The sequence below is a fragment of the Podarcis vaucheri genome, assembly GCF_965113315.1.
Source record: "Podarcis vaucheri genome assembly, chromosome: 6".
Classification (NCBI taxonomy): Eukaryota; Metazoa; Chordata; class Lepidosauria; order Squamata; family Lacertidae; genus Podarcis; species Podarcis vaucheri.
This window is the reverse complement of record NC_138764.1, coordinates 29,749,594-29,774,109: the sequence shown is the minus strand read 5'-3', so window position 1 is coordinate 29,774,109 and position 24,516 is coordinate 29,749,594. Positions and strand designations below refer to the sequence as shown.

General features: G+C 43.0%; 1 protein-coding gene across 2 annotated transcripts in view; it reads left to right on the top strand.

Moving 5' to 3' along the window:
- Nucleotides 1-23,860, top strand: part of LOC309535108 (putative ferric-chelate reductase 1) — a 29,583-nt gene extending 5,723 nt beyond the window's left edge. Inside the window, exons 2-17 of one of the 2 annotated variants that reach the window (XM_082227904.1) lie at nt 279-471; nt 2,760-2,896; nt 5,650-5,741; nt 6,227-6,311; nt 7,051-7,068; nt 7,587-7,772; nt 8,774-8,875; nt 10,120-10,264; nt 10,690-10,803; nt 12,660-12,772; nt 15,583-15,669; nt 17,251-17,348; nt 19,439-19,497; nt 20,753-20,890; nt 20,994-21,019; nt 22,073-23,860. In XM_082227904.1, the coding sequence (XP_082084030.1) occupies nt 279-471; nt 2,760-2,896; nt 5,650-5,741; nt 6,227-6,311; nt 7,051-7,068; nt 7,587-7,772; nt 8,774-8,875; nt 10,120-10,264; nt 10,690-10,803; nt 12,660-12,772; nt 15,583-15,669; nt 17,251-17,348; nt 19,439-19,497; nt 20,753-20,890; nt 20,994-21,019; nt 22,073-22,162 (1,683 nt within the window). In that variant the 3' untranslated portion in view covers nt 22,163-23,860. The remainder of the gene's footprint in view (nt 1-278; nt 472-2,759; nt 2,897-5,649; nt 5,742-6,226; nt 6,312-7,050; nt 7,069-7,586; nt 7,773-8,773; nt 8,876-10,119; nt 10,265-10,689; nt 10,804-12,659; nt 12,773-15,582; nt 15,670-17,250; nt 17,349-19,438; nt 19,498-20,752; nt 20,891-20,993; nt 21,020-22,072) is intronic. The other variant, XR_014221018.1, reaches the window with a different exon arrangement.
- The last annotated feature ends 656 nt before the right edge of the window (nt 23,861-24,516 follow it).

Genomic DNA, 24,516 nt, shown 5'->3' with positions numbered 1-24,516 from the left:
TGTTATTCTGTGGCTTATCATCTGAAAGTGTCTTTCCTTTAAGCTTAATTTTTAGCAAAAGTCTAAGCAATTGAGCAGGGCTGGGGAGCCTGTGGCCTTCAAGGTGCGGCTGGACTGCAAATCCCATCATCACTGGCCATTGACCATGATGCTTGCAGGTTCTCCACCCCCATAACAGAGGATATTGAGATATCCTTCCCCCATTTGCCTTTAAGCCTGCTTGTGCAATCGTCTGTTATCCTCACTTAAATGTTTCAAATGTTTTGCTTTCTTCACAGATGGAAAAGTTGGCTAGCTTCTTTCTTTTATGGGGAGCGTTTTCTTCAGGAGTCCTCGGCTACTCAAATGGAAAAATCAGTGTGGCTTGTGGCTCTATGGTTCCTGGTCACGGACACATTGCACAGAACTCTGCACCGCCATATGCCATCTCCACCTCCAAAACTTCATTTGCCCCAGGAGATGAAATTATAGGTGAATTCAGAACCATTTGTTGACTGCGATGTAAACCAAAAGTGATGTCAAAGGTCCACTGTAGGAAGTGCTTCCTTCCCACTTTCCCTGCCCACCCCAATGTCTCTGTTTAACATCAAACCTTAGTTAAATAACTTTTTTATCTCTAAGCCAAGTATGGGCAATCTGTTGCACTCCATAAATAGCTGTGACCGTCATTCCTGACCATTGGCCATGCTGGCTGGGGCTGATGGGAATTAAAATCTAGCAATATCTGGAGGGCAGAAAGTTCTCTATCACTGGTTTAAGCCCAAATGTGAAATGAACAGGATCCAAATTGCTCTGTGGGTGTGCATGTATATGCATTGATGCCATGTCTCCCTGCCCTCTGCCCCACTTTTTGCTGTAGCCCTTCACATTAGATTCTCCTTTTTTGACAATCTCAGTCTGTTGGGAATGATTGTTGGAGCGGGGGCGGGGGGGGGGAGCCCTGAATGCCATGCTAGATCCTTTTGGATCATTGCTCAGAGCTGCGATAAGTGTGTCATCTTTGGCCAACATGATCACATGGATTAGTCGTCAGAGACAAAAGGATTCTTTGTCCTCTGGAAAGAGTTTCCTATTTCAATCACATTACAGTTTGCTATAAAGGAAGTAGACATGTTTTTGTAACTTATTATCTTTCCCCTTTAGCACAGGAGTTTAGAAAGCAAATGGGTGAAAAACCAAAACCAAACATACTTATTCTCTTCCAGCAAGGGAAAGGATCGGTACCTTGTATCCCTCCAGCTGCTTTGAACTTGGCTCTTTTCCCTAAGACACTTGGTTATCCATCTACGAATAAAGCTAAGCTGAATCACAATGGACCTGATCCAGGCATTAAAAAAAAAATACTTTGCCATGTGTGCTTGTCTGTGAAATGTACAGTTTGTTTTTCTCTGAGCCACACTGTGGTGGAAGGGAGGGTGTGGAGATCAGAGGTACTCATATCTCTGCATGCCCAGCCTAGAGAGGCAGTACTTAGTAGGCTTTTTACCTGGTGGGGCTGGGTGCTGTTTTGTGGTAGATAAAAAAATAAGGTGTGGTTTTTTAAAGAGACCATTTTGCCCACTTTCAAATGTGTTCAAAATTTTGGCTTTGGTTATAGTTTGTTACTGTGATATTCCATGGGAGGGAGGGATAATAGTAGTGGTGGTGGGGGTGGAGATTATTATTATTATTATTATTATTATTTCCCCAACCACTCTGGGCGGCTCCCAATAGAATATTAAAAACACGATAAACATCCAACATTAAAAACTTCCCTGAACAGGGCTGCCTTCAGATGTCTTCTAAAAGTCTGATAGTTGTTCTTCTCTTTGACATCTGGTGGGAGGGTGTTCCACAGGGTGGGTGCCACTACCAAGAAGGCCCTCTGCCTGGTTCCCTGTAACCTCACTTCTCGCAATGAGGGAACCACCAGAAGGCCCTTGGTGCTGGACCTCAGTGTCCGGGCAGGACGATGGGGGTGGAGACGCTCCTTCAGGTATACTGGGCCGTGGCCATTTAGGACTTTAAAGGTCAGCACCAACACTTTGAATTGTCCTCGGAAACATACTGGGAGCCAAAGTAGGTGTTTCAGGACCGATGTTATATGGTCTTGGATGGATGGATGAATAGATAGATAGTCATTTTTTTCTTTAAAAAATGTTTAGGTGTACTCTCATTTTGACTGAAGAAAATCACCATTTTACAGTTCAAATTGGGGAAAATACAGTAAATGGACTAAAGTACAAAGATTCACAAAATGTTTAGGGGTATGCATACCCCTGCATTCCTCCAGAAAAATGCACTGGATAGATAGAGAGATAGAGAGATAGAGAGATAGAGAGATAGAGAGATAGAGAGATAGAGAGATAGAGAGATAGAGAGATAGAGAGATAGAGAGATAGAGAGATAGAGAGATAGAGATAGAGTTGAGTGAGTACAGATCCCTAGTCTGGAATTTTGGGGGCTTGAGGAAAGGTCATTAAAGGCAGGGGAGAATAACACAGAACACAAATACATTTCATCAAGCAGCCCCTACTAGTGTGGACAGGAAACATCAAGATAGATTTGAATTGAAAGCACTCGGGTGCAGACAAAAGTGCACAAATTAAAATCAGATCTGTTTGACACACCCTGGTGTGTGTACACAGCCCTTGTAGGTTCTCACACTGAAGTGATGGTAGTAATAAATGCAACTTTCATTTGTTGTTGCTTTTTGCCCTTAATATTTGTTGTGGCAAAACATTTAAACTGACACTTTTTACAACATCTTTCCTACTCAGTATCTCTTATGGCAAGCGGCGATTCCAGTTTTGAGGGATTTTTACTCCAGGCCCGAGCAGTTGGAGGCGATGTTGCTGTGGGACATTTTCGAATCCTAGACCCTAACTCGCAAGGCCTTGCGTGCAATGACATTCAGGTATGTGTAACTTATGTGGCTTGGGCTTGTGTAATTCTTTTGTTAGTAGCTTTTGCGATGCAAAAACAAGCTTTGGTTGCAGAGCAGAGACTCATATACAACTGAGGGAACTATCCTATGGCCTTGAAGATGATCGGGGATAGTCTGTTTTTTTTGTCTGAAGAGCTAATCCCACGCTATATCCTACCACATATGCTTTTAAAACAGTGATGGGAAACTTTAGGCCTCCCAAGGCCTCTTTATCTGGCTCTCAGGACTCTCCTCAGGCTACCTCCTCCTTGAATATTTCTGTCTGGCTGAAATGTGTCCTTGAAATCTGATAATGCCTCTGGCATTTCTGGACAGAGAGGCGTGAATGCAGAGCCTAGACTGCTCTACAATGGTAGACATTCATCGCTCTGCCCACCTTTGTCTCCTGCTCTGCCCACGACTGGCATGGGGCTTCTAGAAGGTCAAAAAAGATTCCCCACACATGTTTTAAAGGTATATGTTGTTTTCAAATGCAGTTGGCTGTGAAAGGTGCGGAGTGGGGAATGCTACTTGGGCAAACAGCAGCTCTGCAGGTGTCTTGGGTGTACAGAACTATTTTCATGGTTCTTTTTGACCCTCGCCACAATACATGTGGTTGGAAGGAAGGAAGGAAGGAAGGAAGGAAGGAAGGAAGGAAGAAGACGGGGCTGCAATCACAGCAATGGGCCTCAGTTGGTAGAAAGAGATGGATATTTTCTAAACCCCCCCCCCCAACCATCAATGCTCTTTCCTGGGCTTAAAATGCTCTACAGTGGTACCTCTGGATAATAATAATAATATAATTTATTATTTGTACCCCGCCCATCTAGCTGGGTTTCCCCAGCCACTCTGGGCGGCTTCCACAAAGACCAAAATTACACTAAGATGTCATACATTAAAACTTCCCTGAACAGAGCTGCCTTAAGATGTCTTCTGAATGTCAGGTAGTTGTTTATCTCTTTGACATCTGGTGGGAGGGTGTTCCACAGGGAAGGCACCACTACCGAAAAGGCCCTCTGCCTGGTTCCCTGTAGCTTTGCTTCTCGCAATGAGGGAACCGCCAGAAGGCCCTCGGAGCTGGACCTCAGCGTCTGGGCAGAACGATGGGGGTTGAGACGCTCCTTCAGGTATACAGAGCCGAGGCCCTTTAGGGCTTTAAAGGTGCTCGGAAACATACTGGGAGCCAATGTAGGTGTTTCAAGACCGGTGTTATGTGGTCTCGGCGGCTGCCCCCAGTCACCAGTCTAGCTGCCGCATTCTGGATTAGCTGTAGTTTCCGAGTCACCTTCAAAGGTAGCCCCACGTAGAGCGCATTGCAGTAGTCCAAGCGGGAGAGAACTAGAGCATGCACCACTCTGGCGAGACAGTCCACGGGCAGGTAGGGTCTCAGCCTGCGTACCAGGTGGAGCTGGTAGACAGCTGCCCTGGATACAGAATTGACCTGCGCCTCCATGGACAGCTGTGAGTCCAAAATGACTCCCAGGCTGCGCACCTGGTCCTTCAGGTGTGCAGCCTGGAATGGGATCCGTTTCGGAGCCCCGTTCACATCCAGAAGCGAACGCAACCCATGTCCGCGCGTCTGCGGGTCGCAACTCACCACTTCTGCACATGTGCGTGACATCATTTTGACCATCTGCGCATGCGCGAGCTGCGAGACCCGGAATTAATGCGCTCCTTCCAGGTCGCCACAGCGTGCAACCCGAAAGTACTTATCCCGAAGCTACTTCAACCCGAGGTATGACTGTAGTCCTCAACCCAGCAGCTCTGAGACTCTGTATGTCTTATACTCCCCTTCCAGTTCCACAGGAGAGCAACCCCATGGGAAGAAGGAGAGTGTATCTTTGTTGTCTATAAGGGAAAAGGGGCCTCTGGCTCTCTGAGCACTGCTGAACTTCATTTCTCATCAACCTCAGCCAGCACATGGCCAGTGGTCGGGGTGGTGCGTGTTGTAGCCCGACAATATCTGGAGGGCCACAAGATCCCCATCTTGGCAGGGGTGTAAAATTGTGTTCCTAGAGGAGTGGGAGACACTTTCCCATCTCCTCCAGCATGACTAATCATACCATCGGCCAGGCTGCTCCACTTCCCCATCACCCCGATATCAGCATTACAGTGGTACCTCAGGTTAAGTACTTAATTCGTTCCGGAGGTCCGTTCTTAACCTGAAACTGTTCTTAACCTGAAGCACCACTTTAGCTAATGGGGCCTCCTGCTGCTGCCGCGCCGCCGGAGCACGATTTCTGTTCTCATCCTGAAGCAAAGTTCTTAACCTGAGGTACTATTTCTGGATTAGCGGAGTCTGTAACCTGAAGCGTATGTAACCCGAGGTACCACTGTATTTTGTTTACAAGGCCAGCATGGTTCTTGTTTGTCCAACATCCTGCTAATCAAAATTGGGACACTCCTTTTTAAAAAAAATATCGATCTCTCACAGGAGTTAGTTGACTCGCACCAGAGATCGAGATAAAAAAACAAGCATTTTTGGTCCGGTGCTCGGCTGATTCACACCAGAAAGCTGAACCAAAAAACAGGACATTCTGGGATCCAATCAGAAGCCTAGGGTGTCCCGCTCAAATTGGGACAGTTGAAGGGTATGCAATGAAAGTTGGTGGGGAATGGTTCTCTGTAATCACCCAGCTTATCAAGGGACTCCATGGGCCCACAGTTCTGAGTTGTTTTTAGCATCTGAAATGTGCCTGATTTCCTTCTGCCTCAGGTTTTCTTTCTCTTTCCCCCCACTGTAGAATTCTTCCCTGAGTCACACAAACAAGGCAAAGAAGCAAAACATAACAGCAATTTGGATTGCTGCTCCTGGTGTAGGGCACGTTGAGTTCAGGTACAGACTTGTTTTCTCTGTATAAGGGAGCAGCACTTCTTAATGCCTTAATTCCCCCCAAAGTGGTTGTAAATGTATACTAGACTAGGAAGCCTACATCCTGCTGGGATTGGCTACAAGAATCCATGTCTCTGCTGCAGAAGGGTCAAGCATTTTTCTAAATTTCACTGTGGCTTGGCTCTTTGGCACTGGGAACTGCTGCAGTGAAAACAATAAGCAGCATGCATAATTCCCTTGACTTTAATCTGTTTTAACTGTTTTTGATTCTGAGTTTTAAGTTGTTATAACTCACCCTGGGTAAAGGGTGGGTGGTGGTGGTATTAACAGTGTAGACTGAAGCTGTTAAATCCACAAATTCCAGGCTATATAAACAATCAAATTTTATATTTGAAAAATAGAATAGTGCAATCTAGAAGAATTGGTTGGCTGTATGTGGTCAATGCTTTCTAAAATTATTTACATGCTGTGTATTCCACCATTTTCAGAGCAACAGCGGTCTATAATTTTTCGGTATTCTGGACTCAAGTTCAAAGTCAAGTTCTCGTGTCTTCCAGTTCACCACTTGTTCCAGTAAGTTTTAATCTGGTTTACTGGCCATCTTGTTTTACAAGCATGTAATAATAATACCGTGCATTTAATTTAAACTATTCTTAGAGAACTTTATTTTTTGGTGTAAGGACTACCAGGTCATGTCAATAGTTTAAACATTCTATTGCTGAAAACTGTAGGGGGGGGGGACCACACTCATAAGCACAAAAGAGACCAACCTTTTTTTGGCCTGAAAACTACATTGACTGTAACCCACATCTCTGAAGGCCAAATACCAGCAACGTATACGTACGATACAGACATATAGAGTAACAAGTGCCATATGTTATGTACTGAAGTTCTCACCCTGGGCCAGCAGGGGGATACTGTAGATAGTTTTCACTCAGGTCCACATATGCAAATAAGGGATTAAAAGTGACGTTCAGTGATTGGATAGTTACAGAAAGTGTTACAGTTGCATTGCAGTGGAGCTCTATATAAGCAGGCTGGCTGAACCCTTCAGTTCAGTTCTGTTCTGGCCTGTGAATAAACAAGAGCTGTTCGAAGAATCGCTGTGTTGTCTGATATGTTCACTCACAACTTAACACCATACACACTCCCCTGACATTTATTCCCTGGCAGGGCAGGTTACAACAATTAAAACAATATAGGTAGCTCACAATCTCCTCCTCAATCCCAGGATTTTTGACGGAAAAGCTGAGAAGTAAATTCCTTTTCCTTAACCATTTTTTAATGTAACCAATGTTCTTTTCTTTCACAGACCGTCTCCTCCACAACAGTAAGTATTTGATCTTTGCATTTTGTTTTAACACGACTTGTTTCCCGCTTCATCCAAGCCCATTTCTTCCATGTCAGTAGTAACCTGAATATGTTTCTTTTGGAGAGGACAGTCGTTGTGTCCAATACCCAGGCTTGCTTCAAGGTAACGTATGGAATTGTGCTGTAAAGGGTGCTGTAAGTTTGGCAAACTCCGAGAATCCCTCCAGTGGAAATGACACAAGGATTGCGTATCGAAAGCATGCTAAAAACAAATGCAAAAAGGCCTGGCAGCATTTATGCACTCCAGGTGTGTGTCTCTGTGTGTAGTGTGTTCATTACGGTTGCAATGAATCTATCGACTTACCTGGGACTTACATGTACCCCTGACCAGACATGCAAACAGGATTCCATTTATTTATCATGTACTTTTAAACAGGTGAACATAGTCTTATCTTAGAGGTGGAATTAATATTTTAGAAAAATAACTAACAGCCATGTTTATTGCTGATGGTTGATGGGATCTACTCTTCCTTGCAGATCTCCACAGAGGAAGGGTGTGGCAAACACAAGTTCTGTTTCAGTAACCCTGCAGGCTGCAGCCCAAGCAACCCAAACTGTTACTTCATGTCATCCGCGGCATTAGGGAGCAATGCTTTCCAATTTGAAATAAGTGGACTTTCAGATGGATATGTAGCCATTGCCTTTTCTGATGACACGATAATGGTGAGATACTGAATGATTTTTTATTTTTTTAAAAAAAGATGCTTAGGGTCTAACTATATTACTTTAATGTACAGAGCTTGCAGCCATGTCACAATTATTTTTTTAAAAAATGTAGCCCTAGCTGCAGCAAACATGACAAAGGTATTGTTGAGCTAAAGGTAACAAGAGAGGAACAAGTTAAAATTGTGTCATTTTCAATAGAATTTCACTGGTGTTCACATTGCATTGATTCTGCATACAAATCTGCAAGATTTTAATTCTTGCAAAAATTGAAAGCGCTTTTTTTGAAAACCCTAAACATTAAGCAACCCTTAAAAAAACACAAGTAAGAAAAACTATTTGTATTGCGCTATATGTCGCTGAAAGTCAGCAGTGTTATGTACTGAAGTTCTCACCCTGGGCCAGCAGGGGGATACTGTAGATAGTTGTCATTCAGGTCCACATATGCAAATAAGGGAGTGAAAGTGTTCAGTGATTGGATAGTTACAGAAAGTGTTACAGTTGCGTTGCAGTGGAGCTCTATATAAGCAGGCTGGCTGAACCCTTCAGTTCAGTTCTGTTCTGGCCTGTGAATAAACAAGAGCTGTTGAAGAATCGCTGTGTCATCTGATATGTTCACCCACAACTTAACAAGCAGTCCCTGTGGTTATGAAATCATAGAGCATTTATGGACCCCAGAGCAAGCATGAATGTAGGAACATCGTAAGATGCCAAATACCATCATACCATTGGTCCATCTTGCTTAGTTTTCTCTAGGCTGAATGGCAGTGGCTTTCCAGGGTACCAGATCACATACCTGCCTTCCCCTTCCCCACCTCCATTCATTGTCGTCAAGGCTGCTTCTTCTGCAATATGCATCCCATACTCAAACCAGGTACACCTGGACGTAAGGTACCCTTAGCTAAACTGGCAGATTTCCCGTGGGCTAGTAACATTAGAATAAACAAATATAGCGTGCACTCATTCTGAATAACGGGAGACTGTTGTGTATCTTTTCCCAGGGAGATGATGATGTTTATATCTGTGGTAAGAATGGAACGGATCGCATAGAGGTTCAACACGCCTTCTCAACTGGACGCAGCCGTCCCAGCCCAAGGCCTCTGGTACTGGAAATGACTTCTGCTACCTTCGTTTTTTAAAAGTATGATGTGTGAAACTATCAGGAGTGTGGGAAACCTGTACCCCATGATTTCTTATTGGACGACAGCTCTCCTCCTTAAAAGTTGTATTTATTTATTTAAGGCATTTCTACACCACTTACTCACCATATTTTTCACCCCATAAGACGCACCTGACCATAAGATGCACCAAGTTTTTAGAAGGGGGAATGCAAGAAAAAAAATACTCTTTAAAGGGAGTGCTGAACAGAGCCGGCCCTTCTCCCTCCTCGGGGAAAAGCCCCCAAGAGCCACACACACGCTCCGTGCGACTCTTTAAAAGGAGCGTGGCTCTTGGGGGCTTTTGCAGGAGGTGAGGGAAGGGACTGAGGGCAGCCCATCGGTCCCCTCCCCCACCTCGCGGAAAAGCCAGCTGACGGGCTGCCCTTCTCCCTCCTCGGGGAAAAGCCCCCAAGAGCCGCACACATGCTCACGCGGCTCTTTAAAGGGAGTGCTGAGCAGAGCCTCCCGTCTGCATTCGCTCCATAAGATGCACACACATTTCCCCTTACTTTTTAGGATGGAAAAAGTGTGTCTTATGGAGCGAAAAATACGGTAATTCATGTTTTTATGTGGTGTACATAAAAAAAAATCCACAGTCAATAAAACAATACAAATTCATCATAATGCCAGACTGGGAACACTGGCCGCAGGCAGTGGGATTTGCAGTCATAAGGCCCATTGGCTGAAATGATTTGATCTCTGCTTAATAGGGCAAAGATTAGATGACAACCATCCCTTTCAGGGAAGTCAGTAAGTTTGAAGCCTATGCTGGAAACACACAGAGTTCGATCCTTTTGTCTGATGCTGGAAATGCTAGTCAAACTAGTCAAATTGGAAAAGCACAAGGGAATAGTGCCTTTTCTTCCTGAGTTGCAGTGGTGGGTTTTTCAAAGAATGGGAAAGAATATAGGTTTTCTTTTCAGGGGGGTTGAGGTGCAATAATGATGAATCTTCAGGATTTGTATAAACTCATCCCTTTTTAGCTCTTTATTATAGGAAGAAGGCAGATACACACAATTGTGGATTGTATTTCGCAATTAGGTGAAAAGGCAGAGATATTATAATAGCATCACATTATTTTACTTGATTATTATCAGTTTATTGATTACTACTGTGTCTGTTTCTATAAGTTTATGTATAATGGTCAAAATGACTGTGACAGATAACTTTGCTGTGTGTGTGTTTAGGGTAATGTGGACGTTCTGACAACATCCTTCAGCGAGGGAATTATCAGGTGTTCTTTCATTTCGAGAAACCCCATATCAACCCAGGCAAGAAGCACTGACAGTTTGTACTACGTATTTCTGGCTTTTGGGCCATCTCACGCTGATGGTGAGTTCCACAAAGAAACTGGAAATGGGGACAGTATTTACAAGAGCAACTGCATACAGAATTCTGGAGCTCAAGGCTTAAAGAGCCTAATTGTAGCAAATGCCTTTACTTATGATAGCTGGAAGGCTTTTATCACTCCAATATGTGGAGGGGGGGAGCGAGGAAAACTGGGGGGGGGGAATAAGGATGATATGTTTCTGGATAATATGTTTTGTTTTAATTTTGAATAAAAAGGAAGACCCAGTCATCTTCCTTAACGTTGCCTGTACAGAACCTTCTTGCATACTTGAGACCTGTTGACTACAGAGACCTGTTGATTTTTAAATACTGTTGATAGCTTTGTTCATGCAGGAATTCATTTTATAACAAGAGGCCCTGCGATAACTAGTTCTTCTTCTTTTTTAAAAAAACAAAAACACTTGGAGGGACGATACGGAAGCATCCCAGGACACCCTTTATTACTGATCAGAAGGTGAACATTTCAAGCTTTGCAGCAGTAGGTGGCACCAGTTCGAGACCCTTGATAATCAAAGCTCATGGTAAGTAACTTTTTTGAGAGTGGAGTCCCAAAGTCTCTTCTTTCCATTCCACCTCTTGCAGTACCTCCTGGGAGAGATGCTCCTGGTGAGTCTTGGTCTTGTGGGTAGATTCCGTGCATGTTTAAGTGAGCCTAGTTTAGTAGGGATGGATTAGTTGCTTCGTGTCTTTGTTTGTCACTCCTCTCAAGCTCTGATAGCGATAAATAAATTACAATGCGTGTTCAGACCCAGAAACCTCCCGCCTCAATAAATTCACACATGACTCAAATTTTGGTTTTGGTTTTTGGCAGAATTTGGGCCACAACTTTGATTACAGAAAGTGACTGGTTGCATAGGCTCTGGTTCGACTAGTTCCCTGCCATGCAGGTAGCGCTGACCCAGGGCACCAGCATAGGTCAGCCAAGGGTGAACACCCGGATGAGTGGAAAGCCGGGAACGGGCTAACTCCGCAACCCAAATGTCCCCCTGGACTCAGGCACGGTCACAACTCCCTCTCATGGGTTGACCAAACCATTGAGTCTTTGGATTCCTTTAATGGAGTACCCTTCACCATAAGGATGGCAAGAGCATTCTCCCATCCCTATCACCTGAACCAGAGCCTGTCCGCAACCTTACAAGTTGTGACGATTTGCTACGTGGCAGGCGAAACCCAAATGGCAACAGCCAATCAGCCAAGTGGGGAAATTCCTACCGTGCCCCTGTCCCAACAATAGACGACACACGACGGCATAGCAAGGTCAAGCACAAAGCCCCCAAAATAGGGAGAGGTGGGTGGGTGTTCCCAATGCACATGCCAAAAGAGGAAGCTCTGGGTCACGTGCATGGGTATATTTAGGTCCCTTGATCCATATAGCTTGCGTCCCATTGGCCTGATTAAACCCAGCATCAAGGGACCTACCAATTGGGTGTTGTGGCTATTCAATTAAACCCACCCACAACACAGGGTTTGGTTGCCAGGTCTCACCGCTACACGTGCCCTCTTTAAGGGAGGACCTGATTTATCATTATCCTGCATGTCCATTTTAATTTAAAAAAATAATTAAAATTACTTATTGTCCATTCATATTTCCTTACAAATATTTCTAGAATCCTGCTAATATATTAATCTGTGTACATTGCTTCTGTATATATGCAACAAAGTCCTTCCAGTCGTCTTTAAACTCATTGTCATCTCTTCCTCTTAATTTCAATGTCAATCTTGCCATTTCAGCATATTCCGTTAATTTAACTTGCCAATCTTCTTTAGCTGGGCACCTTCTTCTTTCCATTTCCTACTAAGGATCGAGCTGCTTGCTGAGTAATTTGAGAGCTGCTTTACCTTATAAACATGGGTGGTGCAGTACCCTATATCGCCTGTAAAAACAAAATAAAGTACATGTCAGTTTACTAGAGAAATGGTACGTCTTCCAGAATAGCTCCTAGAGTTTTGCCAAACATATATTTATTTTAATTAGTAAATATACGTTCTATTTTTCTTGCGTTCCTTTGGCGTAGAAGAATGATGGGCATACCAATGTGTTTGTGTGACACAACATACTGTACATTTATTTATCTGCGGTACTTACAACGCCTCTTCAATGGGAAAGAGCTCTCAGAGTGACTCACAACAATCACATAACAAGATGGCCCCTGCCTTCATGCTTAAAATCTAAAGGATAGAACACAAAAGGATAGGAGATTGGGACGGAGGAGGGAAAACTCCCCCCCCACACACACACACTTGAACACTTAATGAAAACCTTGTAATTTTCGGGCAGGGAGCGGCTGAAGCAAATTCCCTGGAGTTGCTCCTCCTCAGGCCACTGATAATTTGGTTTTTCTTTGTCTCCATGTGTTTTCTTTGCTTCTGTTCTAAGGAGCCCTCATGTTGATCGCTTGGATGACCACAGGCAGTGTGGGAATGATATTTGCCAGGTACTTGAAGAAATCCATCAAGAAACCTCTCTTGGGTAAAGATATTTGGTTTCAGGTACGCACATTAATAGATCCATGGTTGGGTAGAGAGGACTGTTAGGTTGGCCCCTACGAACAGGGGACTACAGTAGTTTCAGCTGGTAAAATCGCGTTCAAGCTTTGGGATTGCGCAGATCGTAATAGAAGTGTGTGCACATCTTCAGGGTTTTTTTCCTGAGTTCAATGCTGCAGCAGCAGCAGCAGCAGTAACCACAATCCAACCACCGCCATATATATATATATATATATATATATATATATATATATATATATATATATATATGCTTTCGTAGATTTTCACGGGTACAGGAATGCAGGTTTTGGTGTCTTCGGGTGTCTTCCCGTGTAAGAGTCGGGGTGTCTGTGCGACGTTTCGACGAGGTCTCACTCGTCATCTTCAGGCTGGTGCTTTCGGCTTCTTGTTACTGGAACAGAGCTCTGTTCCAGTAACAAGAAGCCGAAAGCACCAGCCTGAAGATGACGAGTGAGACCTCGTCGAAACGTCGCACAGACACCCCGACTCTTACACGGGAAGACACCCGAAGACACCAAAACCTGCATTCCTGTACCCGTGAAAATCTACGAAAGCATATATATATATATATATATATATATATATATAAATATATATATATATAATTTTATAAAAATTAACGATACAAATTTAATTCCTCATGTTATTTACAATTATTCTCCCTTCCCTCCTCTGGACTTCCCTCAACTCCCCCTCTGCTGAGTTATTTAGTTTTATTTATCGTATCCTGCTTTTCCTACACAAAAATAAAACCCCTTATCATTTCTCTAAAATATCTGTTACTCAAATGAAGTTGTGAAAGTTTATTCAAATCCTGCCAGTGAATCCAGTCCATTCTGTTGTTTCTGCAAATAAACTGTAAATGATTCCCAGACTCTTTTGAAGTCCTTTTTGTCCTTCTCTCGTAGTTTGTCTGTTAGCTTAGCCAATTCTGCATAGTTCATCAGCTTTTCTTGCCATTGTTCTTTTGATGGTATTTCTTCCATCTTCCAATATTGCGCAATCAAGATTCTTGCTACTGTTGTACCATACATAAATAATGTCCGTTTTTCTTTTGGTAGCTCTTGATTTGAGATACCTAACAAAAAGGCTTCAGGGTGTTTGACAAAATTCATTTTAAACATTTTTTTTCAATTCATTGTATATCATTTCCCAATATTTTTTAAAGCATTTGCATTCCCACCACATATGCTAAAATGCTCCTTCCTTTTCCTTACATCTCCAACATCTGTTATTTTCTTTCCTAAACATCTTTGCCATTTTCACTGGTGTGATATACCATCTACACATCATTTTCATGTAATTCTCTCTTAGTAGTATGCAATCTGTGAATTTTATATCAACTTTCCATAATTTTTCCCAACTTTCAAAATGGATGTTGTGTCCCACATCCTGATCCCATTTAATCATAACTGATCTAACCTCTTCATCTTTGGTTTCCCACTCTAATGAAATACTTTTCATTAGAAAAGTATGCTTTTTAAAAACAATTTAACATTCTCTTCCACTATTTCTTTTTGAAATCTGGAGATTGTATAACTAAACCCCTTTTTATTGTCTTCCTTAAAATTTTCATTTAATTGCCTAAGGTGTAACCAACTTTGTAAATAGTCTTTCAGCTCATCATACTTTTTAAGTTTGGGTTTACCTTCTTCTTCTGCTAATAACTCTCTATGTGTCAACTAGCTTACTTTTTTGGTCGACTTAAGTGAAAATGCTTCAGTAGGTGAAAGCCACCATGGTGTTTTCCACTCTAACAGATCTTTATATTTTTCCCACACCCTTATTAATGACTTTCTTATTATATGGTTTGAAAAACCTTTATGTATTTTCCCTTTCCCATACCATAAATATGAGACCAGCCAAATCTAGTGTCGTGTCCTTCTAGATCTAACTTCTAACTCTTCTTCTTTTTCCAATTTATCCAATCCCTTATCCATACAAGACATGCTGCTTCAAAATACAATTTCAAATCTGGGAGAGAAAAGCCTCCTCTATCTCTTAAGTCTGTTAGTATCTTATGTTTTATCCTTGGTCTTCTCCCATTCCAGATAAATTTTGAAATATCTTTTTGCCATTTTTTGAAGGATATATTGTTATTTCTGAAATAGAAATAGTATCTTTGGCAAAGCACTCATCGTTATTGCTGCAATTTTCCTTAACGGGAAGATTCATCCTTCCCCAGATTTCTAGAAGCCCTCAGACTTTTGAGTCTTACCCTGTTCTGCCTGTAGATGGTGAAAGTGAATTGGCTATTTTAAAGAAGGAACCAAGGCCATTGAGAGACTGTTGCCTCATCTGTACTATATACCGTATTTTCCGCTCTATAAGACGCACCAGACCACAAGACGCACCTAGTTTTTGGAGGAGGAAAACAAGAAAAAAAATATTCTGAATCTCAGAAGCCAGAACAGCAAGACGGATTGCTGCGTAGTGAAAGCAGCAATCTCTCTTGCCGTTCTGGCTTCTGGGATAGCTGCGCAGCCTGCATTCGCTCCATAAGACGCACACACATTTCCCCTTACTTTTTAGGAGGGAAAAAGTGAGTCTTATAGAGCAAAAAATACGGTATTTAAGGCAGTAACATTCAACTTTCAACTGTCATGGCTTCTCCCAAGGAATCCTGGGTGTACCACATTGAGAACTGCTGTTCTGTGAGGGGGAATGAGGATTAAAAATAAAAAATAAAAATGGCTTTATACATATCTATTCTATATAATGGCAATAGACCAGTTAATCCTTCACTTTTCACTGGTTTGTAATCTAATTTAAGCACATTCTTTCCCTTTCAGATCCACTTTTTGATGATGTTGTTAACTGTCGTGGCAACGGCAATCGCTTTCATATTAAGCTTTGTGGCAGCAAATGGGTGGAGTGAAGTAAGTTTAGCTTTCCTTGATTTCTACAGTGCCTAGATCCCTGCTGAACAACTTACTTTGATGAAGGGTGATGAAGGAGGCTGATGAAAGAGCAGGGACCAATTTGCTACCCCTCTCCAAAGCAGACTGCCAGCAGCCTGTAGCCAAAGCCAACAAGACATGCAACACACATACACTGTAAGACACCTCTGAGTTAGCAGCAGGGACCTACATGGTATATTGAGGGTGCAGAAAGTGTTGGCTTTTTTTCAGCACAATCCTCTGCATATTTACTCATAAGCAAGCATGCTTCTGAACTGTTCATTGGGTAAAGGTAAAAGTAAAGGGGCCCCTGACCATTAGGTCCCATCACAGACGACTCTGGGGTTGTGGCGCTCATCTTGCTTTATTGGCAGAGGGAGCCAGCGTACAGCTTCCGGGTCATGTGGCCAGCATGACTAAGCCGCTTCTGGCGAACCAGGGCAGCGCACGGAAATGCCGTTTATCTTCCCGCCGGAGTGGTACCTATTTATCTACTTGCACTTTGACGTGCTTTCGAACTGCTAGGTGGGCAGGAGCTGGGACCAAACAACGGAAGCTCACCCCGTTGCGGGGATTAGAACCACTGACCTTCTGATCGGCAAGCCCTAGGCTCTGTGGTTTAACCCACAGCATTGGGACTTACTTGTAATTGTGTGTTTTGTGATTGCAGTTTAAATTTGCCCAGAATAGATGTATATTAGACTTAATATCTAGATAGCAAGCCCTGCAGTTATGCATTCTATGCCATTCATTCAAGTGGTTTTTATATATATATAAGAATTTGCTGGATATTTAATTACATTGGATTATTTAAATACGATCACTCGACCAAAATGTGCTTCTGCATCAACATTTCATCTCCTAATTCCCCTGTCCCCAGACTTTGATTAGTCTGCAATTAAGTATGGGCGGATGCACAATTCTTGTTGTTTTTTGCTTGCATTGATTGGTAAGTCTATTCTGTCTGACGTCCATGCAGTGGTTGTTGTTTTTTTTTAAAGGAAACTTCATCTAAAAATGCCCTGGAAATGGCGGCATGATAAGAGATGTCAAACCTTCCTGAGTGACTGTACAGAGAAATAGCTGACTGACCACTTCTACTTATGGTCGGCAGCTACCTTTTCCGTTATACAATGACCGCTCCCCACATTAAATGGGGGGGCGCCCTTTGTGTGGTCGTGCACAGCCCCCTGGACCCTATGTGGCACCTTTAGCACAGGCTTGGCTTCGCCTTCCCCAGGTGGGATACCTGGAGGTCTCCGCCTACCTCAGCCAGTTGCCCAATCCCACCTGGGGAGGCGTTGCCAAGGTGATCAGGCCAGGTAGGGGGAGGGACTACCTGCCCACACAATAGGGGGAGGATCTTACCTGGGAATTGTCAGTTGGGAATCGTCCGTTATACAATGTTCTTTGCCTCCCCAAGGTCCCTTTGCAAGGATATTGTATGCGAACAAGGATTTCCTACAAGAAGAATTAAGATGCAGCCTTTTCAAAAGGAGAGGTGGCTTCCGTAGCATTTGCAAAGCGTAAATAGGACTCATACCCTTTTCTCTCTGACAGAGTGCAGGAGCTCATGCTGTCATTGGATGCATTGTCACGATTCTCTCTTTGATTCAACCAGCTGTAGCTTTTTTCCGACCATCTCTTCAAGATAACCGGTCAGTACATCAAATGTAATTAAGGAGGTAAAAATAAATAAATGCTTCCTTGAATTGCAGAAGCATTATACGCTAAACGGGCAGAACAGTTACAGCTGGATGCTAGCTACTTCAGAACTGCCTGTGGAAGAGGAAAAATATATTCATCATAAGATCTCAGGGAGGTTCGCAGAAGCTACCCTTCCCCATTATCATTTCAGAAGCACTGAAATTATAGGGTTTTCTTGATTTTTAATTGTGCTGAGCAAAATTGTAAATACAGACAAGTGTTATTTTTAGCCATTTATTTCTCATAGGCAGAGCTTTTTTTCAATCAGAGCTCACTGGACCGGAGTTCTGGCACCTGTTTTGTGAGCTACCTGCATAGCCACTGAGCAACCAAAACCATCAAATGCCAACAGTGCCCTTCAGCTCTCTATATTGGACAAACAGGACAATCTTTACGCCAAAGGATAAATGGACATAAATCTGACACCAGGAATCATAAAACAGAGAACCCAATAGGAGAACACTTCCATTTCCCAAGATCTTAAAGTAGCTGTCTTATTGCAAAAGAATTTTAGAAATACACTTGAAAGAGAAGTTGCTGAGTTACAACTCATTACCAAACTAAAAACTATGGAGAGACCTGGTCTGAATAGAGATATTGGATTCATGTCCCGTTATACACACTAAAGCTAATTTTGGTCATCTATCCCTTCAAAAATCCCTTGCCCTTCCCTGTGGAACCAACTGCCATCCTTAACAGTCATCAACAGTTATAAGGTTGTAGCGACCTCCGTTTCAGAGTATCTGAAGAAATGTGTATACACACGAAAGCTCATACCTAGAAAGCTTATACTTAGTTGGTCTTTAAGGTGCTACTGGAATTATTTTTTATAATTTTTTTTTTTTGGGGGGAATATTCTTTTAAAAACTGTCTTAAGACAAAAAGACTTGATTCTCTTAAGGGAGTTCTTTTTGGATCATCTTTTAATATATTTTTTTCTTTCATCTTGTTATTTATTACAACCAAAACCAGTTCACAACCATATCTGGGATTAGGCAAAGCTAATGGGGCTGAAGGCAAGGCCTTGGCCCTTCTAGAACTAGATAACAATGAGATCCTGATTCCATAGCTCTGTGTTTTGCCAACTGTGCAGTGTGCCAGGAGTAGCAATGGAGTTCCTGGCACAAGGCATGGATGGTGGCCAGCTTGCAAGATCTTTTTGGCACCCAATGTGGAAGGTGAATCTGAGTTGGGGAATCTGTGCGACCCTCCAGAAGTTCTTGGGCTCCAATTCCCATCATCCCCAGTCAGCATGGCCAGTGGTTAGGGATGATGGCAGTTGGGTGTCCAACCATGTCTACAGGTCCACAGGTTCTCCAGTCGTGTGATAGCTCTCTGTGTCTATGCATATGTATGTTGGGGAAGAGGGACTAGTAGGTGTCTTGCATGCTGTCTCCCTTACACTCTCCCTGTGAGATGTACTTTAAGTGGCTTTGAGTTACACAGCATTGTCAGAATCACTGCTGTGTAACTCAAGCCTTTTAGCTAGGCCCGCTGTTGTTGATGACATCCAGTGCCTTGTTGTTTTCTGGCTCACAGTAAAAACAAACCAACCCCTATTGCATTTGGGAAAGATAATGCTTTGCTCTGGTGCGGTGCCTTTAGGACTTACAGAAAACAAATCTGGAATGTGAATTGAATACACTGGTGTGCCTAAAAAGAGGCCTGCTGGAGCAGAATAAAGAGCCATCTCATTCATCATTGTGTTTCAAGCAGAGACCAGCCAGATACTTTATAGGAAGTCCTCAAGCAGAACTTGAAGGCACCAGCATTCGCTGCTGTTGCACCCCACCAATTTGTAGTCAGTGGCACATGCCCTCTGAACATGTTTCGATAGGCTAACAGCAGCATGGCTGTGCTCCATTTCCCCCATTGGCAGCCATAGGTGTGCTAGATGAGTTCTCCACCTCCTTACTGCCCTCTCAAAGTCTGCTCCGCCACAAGGAGAATGCAATGGACAGAGTAGGCATGATGTAACCAGCTGATGTTTACTCCTTGGGAGAGCAAAGATATCTAACAGTGTTTTGCATTGCACCAACAGGAGGTTTATTTTTAATTGGTTTCACATGCTAAACGCATTAGTCATCAAAGTTTTGGCAGGTAAGTGGATGGGTGCTTCTGTTGCAACTTACAAGTAGGATGCTCGATTCCCACTGTGGAAGGCAGTCTAGAAAGGCACAAGGCTAAGATGATGCTGCACAGAATGAGATGCCACCCACCTCAGTAAAATTAGGTCGGCAGCTGGAGCGGAATGTTAACACCCTAGTCCTAAGGACACATACTGAGAAACTCCAGCAATAGGTAGATACATGGAACACAATAGCAGGTAATATACATAAGCAAAACTTGGCATGACTTAGCTTCAAACACTGTCTGTTCAAAATCAGGCTGCAGGGAATCTCTGTTTTTGTTTTGAACAAGAAAGATTCTAGCTTTGCATTGTCCAGAGAAACCTAAGTACAAGTGGGCCATTTCTGTTGCAAGGGCTCCAAGTTAACGTTTGCAAAAGTCAGACAGGACATACTGTATACCCATATTACAGAGATAATGGTATAACTGTATTTTTACTTCTTATTTTCTGGGAGTCCTGCAAATTCTGTAGACTGGGGAGGAATCTTCAGACTGTGGAAAGGCCTGACAGTTTTAAATGGTCAAAAAACCCCAATGTATGTTTATAGGGCAGTATTCAACTCACTCTTCGCCTGTGTAGAAGACCTTTTGCTGGTACAAGGCTTGTGTCCTTTCTTGTTAATGTGCCTCCTAATTTTGTTCTGGAGTTTTCTCACAATGCCCCCCCCAAGCAGATTTGGGGAGGGTGCAGGGCATGCACAGAGAGAGGTGGAAACATTTCCATTGTGCAAGCGGAAGTCATTCCACGTGCGCAAGGTGTTAGCTAAACACGACCCAAAATATAAAAATTCAAGGAGGCAGGATTTCAGGGACACTTTATGAACCCGGTTGGGGTGGTGATAAAACTTCTCCTGTACCATTTGCGTCCTGTAGCTGGGGGACGAAATGTATTGAATATTACGCCTAGATTTTTTTTATTAAAAATAACCAGCCAGTGTGTCTCCAACAGGCTATTTTTCCACATGCGTTTGTAGGTATCAGATGCTGTGGTATCAGTGTTCCTCATTCATGCAACAATGTTCACACAAAGTCATGGATGCCAATATGCCGCCCCTACATCCCCCCCTCCTATTTGATTCAGATTTTATCTTTGCGAGGAAAATTTGAAGTTAACAACAACAATGTCCCAACCCTGTTGCTAAAGCAACCTGTTTCTGGTGTTAAGTTTCCATTTGGAAGCACCAGATCATGGAAAGGTCTAATGCCTCGCCTCTTCCTTCTTTAGTTGCCGCCATATTTCTGGGACTGCAGATGCTCAGCAGCTCTCCTAGCCAATGGATGGTTAAAACAATGGGAGGCTTTGTGGCCTGGGAAGTCTTAGCTGCTATCCTGTTGGATGTAACTCTGTGGTTGAAAAAGAAAGGTGAAGCTTGATTCGGATCTATGGATAAAAAGCTTTTCTTAACAAAGCACGCAAGTAGGAATTAATAACATTCCTGTTTTTTGTTTTGCTTTGTGTTTTACAGAAATGTATGAAGATTCAAACACGAAGGTAATCTTTTTGTTCTTGCAGTCATTATCAGTGTTTTGTTTTCTTAGATTTCTACTTGAGTGGAAGCTCTAAACCAGAAGGTTATTGGGAAAACCAAACAATATTGAAAATGTTGCTAGCTAACTCTATATATGGGGTTCCGATCCTCCTCCGCCCCACTTTAAGGAACCCTCCAGGCATTCTTTTTATTATGCATGTATTATGATTTGTGCTCAAGAGAGTGTTGGAGTGCTTATATGTGCACCTGCAAAAGTTTGGAGGCAGTTATACTACTTTGTTTCCAGTCGGTGTGCATCCTGTAACTTCCTGTTGAAACCTTGCAGTCACAAATATTCTGGCATTTATTTATTTATTTGGCCTGCTTTTGTTGCGCTATAGTGCATGAGTGCCCTTCCAGACAGCAAGAATCCAACAACATTGGGGCAGCATCACAGAAAAACTAATAATGTGGAATGGCATGTGGACAGTCCAGTATAAACCCACCACTAATGCAGTATTATTGCATCAATGGCATTTTGCAGAATAATACCCCCCCAAAAAAAAAAAGTCTGGAGGAAGCCTAAAAAAGCTAAGTTGCTTCAGGAAGGGGGCAGGTGGTGTTGACAAACTTGCCAGGCCACAGTTATTAGGTCTTCTCTCTTTTTTATGAACATCGATGAGCCGTTCAAAAGGAATACAGTGGTACCTCGGGTTACAGACGCTTCAGGTTACAGACTCCGCTAACCCAGATATAGTACCTCGGGTTAAGAACTTTGCTTCAGGATGAGAACAGAAACCGTGCAGCAGTGGTGCAGCGGCAGCAAGAGGGCCCCATTAGGTAAAGTGATGCTTCAGGTTAAGAACAGTTTCAGATTAAGAACGGACCTCCAGAATGAATTAAGTTCTTAACCTGAGGTACCACTGTATAGTGAACAGATCTTTCTCATGGAAGATCTCAAACTGTATATCACGTAGAGATTGTGATTAAGCTGCGTACAAACTGCGAAAATAAAATTCAAAAACGTATAACTGTTAAGCAGAATTTTCATTGTTTTAATTTTGTTTCCTTTCTAGGTGAAAAGTGAAGTGATACTGCTGCTGTTGTACCTGTGTGGCAACCTGGCATTTTTAATAGCTCTGCTTATAGGTATTGGAAGTTCTTAAAATCGGTTTCCCGTTTGGAGGAAGAATGAAAATGGCTTCTGCTCTTTTTCTACCCAGACAGAAATTTCCGACCTCCTCTGTGCAATTGTCTACCTGGATGTACCAACTACTTGTTGAAAGGCATCAACACTGATCATGAAAGTTGTCTGATAATGATTCTAAAGGAAACTAATTTACAAATGAAGCCAAATATGGTAGATCCCAAGTGCGTGAGTGTGTTGACATGAAATGCATCTTTAGTCCTGACCATGTTTGACGTACCGGATTTGGATATTGGTAGGGTTTCTTTTTCAAGCCATGGCAAGAGAAACTCCCCCCCTTCTTTTATGATGTCATCTTAATCAGTTATTCTGTTACTTTAAATTTAAGGCTGGATTTACAATTTCACTCTCAGACAAATTCTAAGTACTACAGAGGCTTCATTTGTACTCCCCTTAACTTGACAAATGCAAGTACAATCAACACGCTCTTTCTACCACGCTGAGGCTGCAACCCTGCAAACATTTATTTGCAAGTAAACCCTACTGGCTGCTTTGGAATGCATGTCTGATTAAGACTGAAGTGCCTGTGTGGTCAGCTGCATGGAGATAAACACAGATCTCTCGCCTCTGCAGACTGCTCCATTCATTTCAGAGGAAGAACACAATCTGTGGTCACATTTCTTGACATGAGTTGTGCTAGGGAGCTCTTTCATCAGTGAAGAATTACTGGGGCATGGCATATATTTAATTATGACAACCCCCAAATTAATCACATTACTCTCTTAATGTTTTCTCCCAGGGTTTTGCTGTCCTTAAATTACTGATCTAGTCCAGCAGCTATTGGCAAGACCTTGGATCGTCCCAAGCTGCAAATGTTTTGTCACATTTTACAACTCTGTGCCAGTGTTCAAAAACCGTTAGCAATAGAAAGATGTTTCACATGTAACACTAATCATGATAGCTGTCGAAGCACAGATTTATGAATTTAGAATCCATTTGGCTCTGCAATCTAAATGCAATACTGGCTGGCTGCCCCTTACCTGAGCCTCGTTCTCTGTTCTTCATCCTCTTCCTTGCTGCTTGCTCATTCCAGCCATCCAGCACAGAAGAGATGACTTCTTCTTTTTGCCTCCCACATGCCTGCATTGTGTTATTTGCCTTCAATCTGCAATCCTCAACAATGCCCAAGGGGAATTTTGTGGTCTTCCTCCACAAGATAGCACTTGCTGTTTAGCCTCACCCCCCCAACCTGTCTCTGAATACATAGAACCATAAAATTGTAGAGATGGAAGGGACCCTGAGAATCATCCAGTCCAACCCCCTGCGATGCAGGAATGTGCAACTGTCCCATACGGGGATCAAACATGCAACCTTGGAGTTATCAGCACCACACTCTTAACTGATTGAGCTACCCATCCTATTCTCTTCTTGGCAACAGTGGCCAGAAAGGGGAGGAGAGCTCCATTTCCCCCCTGGGTTGTTGACAGCCCCAGTGGGAACAGTCCATTTGGCTATGTAGACCTTGGCCTGGTACAGCATGTTAATTCTTACGTCTGTAATAATCCAAAGCAAAACACCAGCATCAATGTTATGATCAACTTTTGTATTATTATTCATATGCTGATTTTAAAATATTCCTTTTGTACTGTTCAGATTTTATATGATTAAATGCAATTCTTTTTGCATCTGTTGAAATAAAAGTCTCGTTGAACGACAAGTGGCATTCTCTCTTGCAAATGCAAGCAGGTCTTCTGTTTTCCTACAACTTCCCGACACAAACAGCTCAGAGAAGCTCAGGAAGCTTGGCTATAACTCTTCAGGATTTGGAGAGTTGCTGCCCAAGATGTTTGGTATCTGATGCAAAGAATAAGAAGGAGCCCCTTCCTGGTCCACATACAGATTGCAACCCAATCAGCCATTGAATCTTAACTTCAGGACTGAGATCAATACTTGAGGCCAGCAGCCTAGTTTAGGGGGCACAAGGCTTACGAGTTCAAGGTGCTTGGGGGCAGTGGTTGGAGCTATTAGTGTTACCCAATTCCCCCACCAAGCACATCCATCGCTGCACTCTGCCTAATAGTAGGGTCAGCCCAGTCAAGGCTGTAAGGGCAGGTGGGACAACTGGAGTCCTTCCTCTCGTTCTCACCCAAGTTGCTATGGAGGAGAGAAGGGAAAATAGCAGGAACTTTCCACCTCTTCTTTCCATAGCAGTAGTTCACTATTACAGTGGTACCTCTGGATGCAAACGGGATCCGTTCCGGAGCCCTGTTCGCATCCTGAAGCGAATGCAACCCATGTGTGCTCAGGTCGCCATTCGCCACTTCTGTGCATGCGTGTGACATCATTTTGAGTGTTTGTGCGAGCGGCAAAACC